Below are 11,786 nucleotides of genomic sequence, written 5' to 3' on the forward strand. Positions count from 1 at the left end.
TGCCTCACGGATCCAGCAGGAATGAAGATCCTGAATGATTTTTTTTTTTTTCCCCTTTTTCCCCTCCTTTCTTTAAAAAAAAAAAAAAAAAAAAAAAAAAAGACAAAACCAAGAGGGAAAAAAAAAACCAAAACAAAAACAAACACCCAAATCTCTATGTTCCCCCTGGCAAGAAGATCTCAGTCTGTGTTTAGGAGGAAGGGTAAAGTCTGGTTTTCCTTTCACTTCCTGTGCTTGTCCATTTTGTCAATGGTTTTGTTGGTCTCTGCGGGGCTCTGGTCGCCAGCGTTCATGTAGGATTTGTCTGCTATTTTTAACGCTTCATTTAGGTAGTTCTGGACGGATGTCATGGCAGCACAGATGGCAGCGCTCCCAAAGCCATGTGTGATCAGGCTAAAATGAGTCAAACAGGCCTGGATGCCAGGGTCCAAGATGGGACTGGGTCTTGTGTTTCCAAGAGGAGTTCTGTCCTGAGTGAGGAGGTCTGTGAATTCCTTACAGATCTGCCTGCAACACACAAAGGGCTCACGCTTTACACCATGCAAATACACAAAAATAACAAAGAAAATTGCACCAAATATTTGGCATTTATGTGGGAATTACGAGAAATTCCGTGTCTAAAATTAAAGCCTGTTTACTAGCACCACTTCCTGACGAACCTTTTGTTGCATCCCCATCACAAAAAACACTCTGCAAAACAATCTCTCCACCTCTGGTGCCTGGCTTGCCCTGCATCATTTGCTCCAGATTTGAAGTGGGGAGTGGGAATTCAGTGCTGGTTTCTATGAGAACTTTCCCAGCTGCAGCTGAGTGGTTTAGAAAGACTGGAGCAGCTGAAGAGGAGATTTAATTTAGTTGTGTATATTCCATGTATATATAGGGAGGCCGAGGCCCTGATCCTGCAAACACTAACACATATGCCTGGCAAAACATGAGTGCTTAATAATGCTCCAGCATATGTTGTTTGCTGCTTGTAAATCTGTCCCCTTGAAGGGATTTCACAGGAGCTGAGCAATCTTAACAGAATCATCACTTTATCAGAATTTCTCAATCACAAATGTCTTCCAGAGGATTATTATTAGTGCCAGTAACTATGCCAATAATGAAAATATTCAGGAGCAGTAGGAGGGCTCAGGAAAAATTAGCATCGTGTTCAAACTATAGGAAAGGGAGACTAGATTTCTAAATTTTCAAAAGATCTATTCTTGTAAAAGAAGATCTCTTTTAAAGGAAGGCTGGATGAATTCAACACCAGGAGTGTGTTTTGCGTGCCTGATGTGAGTACAAAGTCAGGGCAATTTTCTCAGCAGCTTAAGCAGGCTTTTCTCAGCTCCTCTGCAGAGCGAGGGTGCTGTAAAAACAGGGAATTACATCGACCCCAAACCAAAAAACATCTCAGAGAGCCAATCATGAACTGAAGCTCTGTTAAACCTGAGCCTGGGAGAGGAACTCAGCAGGGGAAAGGGGACAGTGAGCACTCCAAACACCAGTTTTAGATAAGCTCAATACAGGTATTTCCTCCCAGGGACCTGCTCAGGACGGGGTTTATTCACAGGTACAAAGTGGCTGCAGAACAGCAGAACAAAGCTTCTCTCCTTTCCCCTTCCTTCCCCTTCACCGAGGTTTGTAACAGGAATTTGTTTAAGCACAGGGACTTTCCACACCTACCAAAGGATGGCTCTTCCAGTGAACTATAAAAATCTTCAGCCATAATAGGGAAAAAGGGACTCTCCAGCTCCTGACTCCCAGAGTCCCAAGGGAAAGCTGGGAGCTGCTGTTGCCAAGGGCAGCTGTGAGGAGACAGGCTGAGCTCCCCTTGCTCCCAGTCCTGACACTGGTTCACATTCCCAGGCCACACCTGCTCTCCACATCCTCGACCCTGTCACACCTGGGGACACCTTCTCCTTACAGTTGTCCTGGTAAAGGACTTTTCCTGAAGCTTTTACTGCAGTTGAACAGAACTGGCCCAAACTGCTTTAGTTACCTACAGGACTGTTACCCTTATTATTGGTTCAGACTGAACTAAAACTGCTGCCATAGCTGAATTCCAACCAAAACCAAATAAAAAGAATTGCTTCATCTTCCCAATTAAAATCACACACAAAAATCTACCAAACTATCCCTCAGTCACAGACAGTCACAGCAGACAAAAACATGTTCAAAAAGGAGAGAAAAAATAAAATCCAAGCTGAACACTTACTTTGCAGCAAGAAGCATGTTCTTCCTGTTTGCCATTTCGTTGCGGCCCATGTGTGGTCTGGTTAAATACTCAGCCACTGCTTTGGAAGGAAACTCTGTCTCACACACGTAGCCAAAGTCACGAGCAAGATGCACAGCTTCACCTGGGGGGGTGAGAGGGGGTGCTTGTTAAGTGGTGAAATATCATTTATTATAAGGAAACCAGGGAAATGAAGGGGAAAATGCTGTGGATCTTTGAAGTGTATTCCTGTTTTAGAAAGGGACACCATTCGATCACTCATTACCATTTTCTAATTGATGGATCAGTGTTTCTTTATAAGTCTGCATTAAGGAAAAAAAAAAAAGATTTGCATGGTGACTGCAACAAAAAAGAATTCTCTTTGCTTTTATACTAGAAAGAAAAATTCCTGTCTCTCTCCAGAATAACTGCACAGCAAAAAATACACCTCAGTCAAGATCAAATTGTCCACTGATATTTAAAAGTATCTGCCAACTAAATCCCACTTACACAATAAAAGTTTTCAGTTTAGTATGCTCTTGAAATATTTTTGCTTAAGAATTTTCAGACAGAAAACCAAACTGCAAGGTGCATAACCTTATCATTTTTTTTCATTAAAACAATTTGATCAGGCTTAAAATAAAAAAGATTGGCATGATCAGTGCAATATGCCTGTGTGCATGTGCACACACATCAGCTCTCTGAAACTTCCAAGGAGAGCTTTTAAATGGAAGTTGCTGCATTATAAACAGCAGGAAGGTATTGTTAGATCATTTTTCACTCTTATTTCAGTTGCTGCTTCTATTCCTATTAAATTGTCCCACTACCAGGAGCTGCTTGAAACAGGAGCACCAAATGTAAACCACACACGTACATATATACACACCCTTCAGGTCAGCGTAACTGACAGAGGGTCCACAGAACATGGCACAGATTAAAGGGGCTCCAGTTTCCTACCAGGAAGTCAAAAGCTATAAATCTCACTTTATAAGCTTGTTTATTAGCAAAGCTTCTGAGGACACCGCTGAGGTAGGGCAGGACTGGAGTCAGCTGTCCCAGACTTCCAAAGTTTCCCAACAAGGAACCAAACCCACTAATGTGATGAGTTTCACCCATTTTGCCTTCCCTGCCTCGCCCTTGTGAAACCCAAAACAACCCTCAAGAAACAGACTGGACAAAGGTGCCTTTGGCACATCCTGGCACGGAGGAATTCTGCATCCCTGCCAGCATCCCGGCATGCAGCCGTGAGGAAGAGGAGCAGAGGCTGGGTTTGTGTGAGCAGGGCTCACGAGAGAGGAGAGCCCCTCAAAGGCAGAACAGCCCTTCCTTAGGTGCTGCAACATCCCCACCACACTCACTTGAAAATTAACAAAAAACCCCATATTACTTTCAAGGACTTTCTAACCTTTCCATGCTTTGCCTGGAGGATAAAAGCTGTACACAAGGGGAGAAAGTTTATTTTTAAGACACACTCAAGACTGACCTTCCACCAAAGATGTCAATAGTGTCACATTTGCAGCTTTCCTTCTGCCAGCAGGAAGATTCAAGCCAATTTTATCCAGTTTTTCCCTTAACGATCTGCCACCATTTTTAGATTTGGCTCTGTAATTAAAGAGAAAAAAAAAACGGCCTTATTTATCTTCAGGGAACACTTCTTTTTAAGATGAGAAATTCCAGTTACTGACATTCAATAGGGTTCTACTGGGGTGGGGAGAAGATAAAAAACAGGCTCTTTTCAAGTGACCTACTTTTTAAATGCTCTACTTCAAACCAGCCAGGATGAAACACAGCAGGTCAAAATCAAAATATTTTAAACTGCACCACTGAAACCAACAGCTGTAGAATGATCACAAGCCAAATTAAGTGTATGCAAAAAAAGGTCATAAAAAGTGTCCTTGTAATGATTAATCAGGACCATGAGATTTAATAAAAAAATCATTCCACAGGGAAACAGTTTGTCTTGGGAATCAGAGACAGCTCCATGAACTGGTTTTGAGACAAAACCCCAGCTTTAAACAGAGAATAAAAATTGCTGTCAGAGCTGTTAATAGCACTTCTCCAGAGGCAGCAGAAGTGCAAAGACGTTTTATTTCCAAAGCCTATTAGGATTCAGCGTCGTTGGGCTTCTCAAAAATCAGGAACTCGCTAAAAGGCTCTGTGGTTGTGCTGATGTGGCTGCTCACACACAGCAAAACAGGGGAAATACAAACACCAGGCACGGCGGGGTGGCTGGGAGGGGAGTGCAGCCGTCCTACCTTCGCAGGACTCCTCCTAGCAGAGAGGCATTGAGACACTCCGGGGGCGAGAGCCGCCTCTGCACCTCTGCCACTGTCACTTTGTACTTGGACGTGGAGCTCAGCAGGGAGAGCCTCCCTGGCACGGAGCAGAACACTTCGTTGGGGTTGATCACCACCCCAATTAATCCATCCTTTTGGCAGGGCAGGCTCAGAGCGCTGTTTTTCGTTAGGGAGATGGGACCTGCGGGCGGAGGAGGGGAAACAGGTATTTTACAAAAGGGAAAAGTAAATAGGAAGCAGCAAGTGAGTTTTCTTTCTAGAAAAACAACCCAGGAGAGAGGATTTTGTTTGGTATTAAATGCTCACACCACTGGCCCCCGTCCCCAGCATCCATCTGCAGCACAGGGACTGAAAGGTCCCCAAAATTATTCCTGACCAGCTGGATGTTGCCACTGGATTCCAAGGAGCTGCCAAACACAACCAAGAATGCTTCTCAAGGCACACAAACCCCACACCTCTGGAGCAGCAGGCTGTGAGTTAGCAAAGCCGTGCTCACAAAAACCCAATACTAAGACAGACTCCGAATTAGCATCCTGCAGCTACTGCCGAAACTCCTCCCAAGTCAGGGCAGGGAGAAACCTTCCAGCTCCCGCTGGGCTTCATCTTCCACCTCGCACACGCAGATTTAAGAAACCGCCTTTGGAATTTAATCCCAACAAATTCCTGCCAGACAGCACAACAGAGAGGGACACAGCCCAGGGAGAACCGAAAGTAAGGAGCTGCTCCTCGTTAATAGCTCCAGCCTTTAGGTGAGGAGGGACAACAAAGGCTTTGGAAGGAGCAAACCACAGATACAGCTTTTCCATCCCCTCACAAATCCGCCCAGTTCACCCAGTGTGCTGCTGGCGAAAGGGTTAAAGAGCCGAGGTCGGCCCGCTCCCGGAGGGGGAAGATTTGTCAGTGGTGCATCTGACAGCAAAATTATTCTCCCATGAGCTAAAGGCAGCAATCAGCGCTCTGACACACACTTCTGCTTTTCCTCAGTTAGGTATTTGTTTGAAGTCTTCAGAGGAAAGTTCTGATTTTTTTTTTTAAGCACAAATTTGTTTAAAAACAAAAGCAAGGAAAAAAAGCTAAATTACTGTAAATTGAGTCAATACGTCTTCCTCCTTCCTCAAAACCTCAGCTACAAACCAATTTCGATTAAGATAAAGCCAAACAGTCTTCTGCCAGGGAACTCAGTTCTTTCTCAAGTCTTGTAAAGAAGTTGAAAAAAAAAAATTGGAAAAGAAAAAAAAGCTGTCTTCGAGTGCTAGCAGCAACAAAAAACCCCAAACAAACAAACAAACAAGAGAAAAGCCCCGTGTCACTTTACACACACATATTTCAGAAAAGATTAAAATCGGTTCAAGGTCCTGCTTTCGATTAAAGCCACAACACAAGAGCACACGAGGGGATTCGTGTCCCCGCAGGAGTCTCACGCCCCGGGGCAGCCCTGGGAGCTTGTCCCCGCCGCCACCTTCCCTCGGACAGCGTCAGAAAAATCCAGGGACTGAGTGGAATAAAAACTCCTCCGCCCTCCCGATCCCAAAGGATCGGTCTTTAGAAAAATAATAGGGCGTCACTTCACCGGTGCGTCATTAAACTTTTAACTATTGACAAGGGAAAGTAAAACTGCGGTGCCACCTTACTGACCTTTTCTAATGACAGTCTGGTCATGCATTAGTAAGTGTTGATCTTCCACATTCTGGAAAGAGAAAGGGGGAGAAAGTTTCGCACCCGGAAGAGCTGAGAGGGAAAAAGCCGGGGGCTTTTGGGAAGCCCACCCCCTCCCCGCGCGCCCGCATCCTAAGGGGCGAAGCGCAGAAAATGAGGATTTCCCTGCACGGACGGGGATGGGATGTGCAGAAGGGGACGAGGCCCGTCCAGCCTCGCCGAGGGGGTGTCCGGGTGCTCCTTACCTGCACCTCCTCCATCTGGTGGGCCATGTCGTGCAGGCCCAGGTTATCGGCCAGCGCCGAGGCGTCCAGCCCGTGCCCGTGGGGCAGCAGCAGCTCGGAGCGCCGGAAAGTCTCCCGGCGGCTGCCGGCAGAGCCGCTCTCCAGCGCCGAGAGGTGCGGCACCAGCCCGGGGCGGCCGTGCGGGGCCAGCGCCGCCGGGTCCTGGCTCTGCCGGTTCGGCCAAGCGCTCTGCTGCTGGCTGGGCGGCGGCGGCGGCGGCTGGTGCAGGGGGTTGATGGAGAAGGGGTCCCCGAGGTGCGAGTAGGGGTCGCTGGACTGGGAGTAAGGCAGCGGCTGGTACGGGGGGGGGAAGTAGGGGGGCTGGAAGTCGGAAGCGCCCGAGTGCGAGAGCGGCGGGGCCGGGCTGTACAGGTGCTGGCTGACGGCGGAGAGGTGCGGCAGCCGCGGGTTCCCGTTGCTGCTCCCATCGTGCCGGTCCTGGAAAGCACACAGGGGTGGGGAACAGCGGGGTGGCCGTCAGCGGGGTCTGGGGGCACGGCGGCCGCTTGGGGCTGCGGGTGGCGGCACTGGGGAAGGAGAGAGCGGAGCGAGAGCCGCCCTGCCCCTGCCCAGGGAGTTTGGTGTTTTTAAGGCACTTCGCGGAAGAAATCACCTCACTCCCAGGGAAAAAGTTACAAACCAGTTCTCGCTGCTCTCCTCATCGCAACTACACCAGACCAACCCTCCCGGCTTGTGCAAGTCATCAGAAGAATCATTAAGAGCAGAAAAATTCAAATCAGAGACGCAGCCGCGTTTCCGCCGCGCTGCCCCGGCTGGGAAGGAGACGCCGGGGCCGGGGGGGCTGCGGAGCCGCCGCCCTTGGAGCGATGGGGGACCCCCGACACCCCCATCCCTCCCACGCCCGAGGGGCGCCCGGGCCGGGGCTCCCGGCTCTACCCGACGGGGAGGGACGGCGGTGCTGCCTCCAGCCGTGCCATCGCTGCTTCTCCCCCGATTTCCAATCTCAGCAGTCAAAGCTGAAATGTCTACATTGAGCTGATCCAGGGATTTAGCAGCTTCTGGCTTCACGGTCATTAAAATAACAGGGCTAGTTAATAAGAGGTGAATGGGGTCCCAATGGAGCGTGAAGCGGGGACTGCAGCTAATCTGTAGGAGCCGAGCAGGCGGACCAGCGGAGCTGCGGGGGGGGGGGGGGGGGGGGGGGGCACAGGGGGACACAGCCGAATTCGGAGAGATCAAAACCCGGGAGCACCACGCGGCGGGTGGGAGCCGCTCCCGGGGAGGAAAAGCGTGGGAAGGAAGCGTTCGCCCTGCCCGGCTCACCCCGCCGCGGCTGCTACCTGCCGGTCTCTCCGCATCCCGCCCCGGTGCGGTGCGCTCCGACAGCCCCGGAGCTCCGGGGTGCCCCGCTCCCGCACGGCGCTGCTCCACGCCGGATGCAAGCTCTGTTCTCCCAGTTGGGGCTTGCACCCCGTTTTATTCCAGAGTTCAAAAGACTCAGTATATATATATATATATATATAAATAAATTTCGCACCTCCGAAGGAAAATGAAAAATTGCAAAGCGGGGTCTTCGGGCAGGGACAGCTGCCGCTCCCGGGGGGAGCGAGCGGGGCGGGCAGCGCGGCCCGGGGGCGGCGGAGCCCCGCGCAGGACCCCCCCCCTTCCCCAGCTGCGACCCCTCCCCGCAGCCCCTCACCTCGCAGTCCTCTTCGTACTTGACATTATCTGCTAGTTTCCACAACATGGCGTCCAGCGTCCGGACCAGGTGCGCGGTGCCGCGAACAGAACAGCTCGGCCCCCCCCCACGGGCGGTAAATCCACGTCGGCGCTGGGGAAGAGGAGCGGCCCCCCGGACGGAGCTCAGTTGGCAGGCATGAAGGCAGCTGACGGACTAACCCTCCGCGCTTATGGTCACTCGGGGTTTTTTTTCCCTGCCCAGACGCCCTTAATGGCAATAGGATTATCCTAACTCCTCCCCAGGGATGGCTCGGGCGCCGCAGCCGCCAGCCACTCAGGAGGGAGCGCGCAGCCCCAAGCCACTCCTTCCGCGCCCGCGGAGGGTGGGCGGGCAGCGCGGAGCCGGACCCCCCCCTCCGCCGCCGCCGGTGCTGCCCCGCGGGGAAGGGGTCACGCGTGGGCATCCCCCCGCTGCAGCGAGGCTTCCCCGCGTTCCCCCACGTGCTGCTTTCTCTTTGGGGGATGTGGGAGCAGTGCCGGGTGTTCCCAGCTCCTCCACGCGTGGAAGGACTTTGATAAACCCCGCGTAGGGCGGCGCAGGGCCGCCGCCCCCACACCCGGCGGTTTTTGGGCGAAATAAACTCGGAAAAAGTCCACGTAGCAAAAGCGAGAAAGTCCGAGCGCAGCTGGGGCTTCATTTGCATAATTGTCAAGAGTTGAATTACTGATTACAACTTGTAAGCTACCGGTGTTTAAGGTATAATTTACTTAATGATCCGACAAGATTACTGCAGTAGTGTCGAACCCCTGGCAGGTAAAGCAGCCCTGATTCACCGCCTCCGATCCGGGGCTCTGGGAATTGTGCGACTGCTTCCTCGCATCGGTTTCTTTTTATTTTAATTTTTTACCTTTTCCAACGAAAATCCCGCCTGTCTAATCTTTTCGCACAAACTCGGGGCTGGGGAAGCAGGTGGGAGGTGAGACAGGCATTTTCGGACGCCGTGAGCACACTTTCATCTAAGCTTAGAAAATACTTCCCTGCCAAATTGCTACCTTTTTGCAGGCATTTGATCTATGCAGTTATGTGTGTCAGACAAAATGAACATCGTTTTCAAAAGCAACGACTTCTCCCAGTGTTTTAAGGTGCATCCGGATCACTGCTCATTTACATGAGAGGAGCAAGTGTTTGTTTATTGTGGCAGAGACAAAAGCTGACCCTGGACAGTGCTGGCTGCGGAGATCTTGGCTATCAGTGCCCGGGGACGAGCCGCCTGAGAGCTGCTATTAAAGGCCCGAGATAGACCCAGGTCTCCAGATTAAACCAGTTCACACTTCACTCACTTTTTCCCCCCGCTAAAGATCAGGGAAGAAAAATACCACGAACACTAATTAAAGTTTAAAAAAATCCAGACACCATAAACCCCTCCATCGGACTAAATGAATGATCTAAAAATAAACCAGAGGAGGACGAGGGTGCTGGAAGTAACTGTTGGAGGTGTTATCTGCCTTATCTACCACGCAGGTGCTGATTTGCAGCAGTTGCATTAAGCCCATCATCATCAGCGACTCCACATTATCATTTTTGGTGGAGTCTCTATTTATTTTTTTTTTTTACCGACGGTGTTTTTCTTCCAGGGATGTTTCTTTGAAATGCAGTTCGCGACGATTATTAGCGAGTGTGCTTGCGCTGCTCCTGGCGTCATTAAGACTAGGAATCTAAATAATAAAATACAGGGGGAGCTTAAAGTTCATTTGTATTAAAGGGACAAGATGGATTTAGAAAGAAACGAGGAGGGGAACCGTCGACTTTCCCTGGTTTGAGATCAGCTCTTCTTCCTTCCAAAGGAGAATTGTAACAACGTTGGTTATTTTTATTATAAACTCAGAAGCCAGATTTTCTTCCTGCTCAGAAATGTCACACTGAGAAACGAACACGATTTTATCATTCTTTGGAATTGTCCGTGCCTGAACACCTTCGTTTTGGTGGCCAAAATCACGAAGATGAATTCGCGTTCTTATTATTTATTGAGTATCTATGAATAATATTTATAAATAGACCTGTGGAAGAGGATGAGGGATGTATAAGAAATTACCTAAACAAGGCGACCAAAACAAGCACTTGGCTTCCTAAACAACAAGCCAAGAGAGCAGAGACGAGGCTAAACACGACAAAGTTGGAGACAAACTTTCCCGTACATCCACTTGCTCCTCGCTCTGTGCTCGCAGCCGCTGCCGGGGACGGGCGCAGGGTCCGGGCTCCGCGGGGAGCACACGGGCAGGGCGAGGCGAGGGAAGGGGAGAGAAGGGCAGGCAGGGAGCGAAGGGAAGGCAGGGCAGGGACGGGCATCGCCCGCCGCCTCCGCCGGGTGCCCGGCCCGAGAGCCCCGCGCCCGGCAGGTGATGGATGCGGCCCCCGCCCCGGGTGCTGCTGGCGAGGGATGCTTTGGTGTGGCCGGGCACACGGGCAGCTCAGCTGCTCCGGTCCTCTCTGAGGGCTCAGGCAGGGGGATAACGCTTTTTGAGCCCCTCCCTCTCCGCAGCGTGGCTTTCCGCAGCCCTCCGCGGTTCTCTGTAACCGGGAGAAGCGGCGGCGGGCGGGCCGGGGGTCCCCGCGGAGCTCAGCGGCAGCTGCGCCCGGCGAGACGCTCCATTTCCAGGAAACTCCCGGGCACAGGGAATGCGCAGGCAGCCAGGGCTGCTGCACGGACACCGAACCTCCCTGCACACGCCTTTGAGACACGGGGCAGAGCTGTGCAGGGTCCGAGCAGCAGCCAAGGGGAGGGGGGGGAGATGGCTCCTGACAGGTGGCGGCTTTTATTTACTTATTAAAAAATAATAATCATAAAAATATTTTTAAATTGGTACTCTTACTTAGGGGATATCCCCTGATTCCAAGCAGAAGTGCATTGCTTCGTGGCGGCTCAGTTCCATTTTTGACGAGGATGCAGTTTCCCGTGGGGACCACGAAGCACCCCCAGGCGTGAACACGCTTCGGGAGGGGAGCCAGAGCCCACTGCTGCGCCTCTGTCACAGTCAGTAGTTTTCCTATTTGGCAGCAATTAAAAGAGAGCGTGGGGATGCTAATTAGTTACATCCCTCTTCCTCTAAAAATTATTTAAACACACACATATCTGTATTGTTAATGAGGCTGCAGCAACCTGTCCGGGTTGTCGCCTCGGCTCCTGCAGAGCTCGACAAAGGCAGCTGCTGCCCCGCGGCCCCGGGAGACTCCGCGGAACTTCCACGGCGCGGCCGCGGGGAGGGGCGGAAAGCGGGGTGTCCCCCCCCCATCCCGTCCCGCCGGAGGGGCAGGACCCCCGCACGCAGCCCAGAGCCGGGGCAGAGCCGCGGGGGCGGGACGGCTCCCGGGGGGCTCAGGGGGTCCCCGGCACAGTGCCGCGGTACGTACGTGCCCGGCGATGCTCCGCAGCAGAGCCGTGGGCAGCCGCCCCCGCGGCCGAGCGCCGATACCTGGGCGCGGAGGGGCGCGGAGGGGCGCGGAGGGGCGCGGAGCACCCCCATCGCATTCCCCTCCCCCTGTCCTCCCCCTCCCCAAACTGGGCCGCCCCCTCCCCGGGAAGGCACCGAGACCCGGCCCTGCCCGGCCGTTCCCCGCTGCCGGACGGGTCCCACCGCCCGCGGCAGAGCCGGCACATTTTAAGTCTTTTTTTCCCGCTGCTCCGCCGTTTCTCCTCCCTTTGCGGAGCCGCG

The 11,786-nt window shown here is 52.1% G+C and overlaps 1 protein-coding gene across 1 annotated transcript; it reads right to left on the minus strand.

The window, feature by feature from the left end:
• Nucleotides 1–221: 221 nt before the first annotated feature.
• Nucleotides 222–8,142, minus strand: TFAP2C (transcription factor AP-2 gamma; the record flags this gene model as incomplete). The annotated part of the gene is made up of 7 exons (XM_082292709.1): nucleotides 222–507; nucleotides 2,201–2,342; nucleotides 3,681–3,799; nucleotides 4,453–4,675; nucleotides 6,130–6,181; nucleotides 6,396–6,872; nucleotides 8,095–8,142. 7 exons carry the CDS (start codon nucleotides 8,140–8,142, stop codon nucleotides 222–224), a joined length of 1,347 nt encoding a protein of 448 aa, XP_082148835.1.
• Nucleotides 8,143–11,786: the final 3,644 nt, after the last annotated feature.

This window comes from Coloeus monedula, assembly GCF_965178545.1.
Source record: "Coloeus monedula genome assembly, chromosome: 17".
Classification (NCBI taxonomy): Eukaryota; Metazoa; Chordata; class Aves; order Passeriformes; family Corvidae; genus Coloeus; species Coloeus monedula.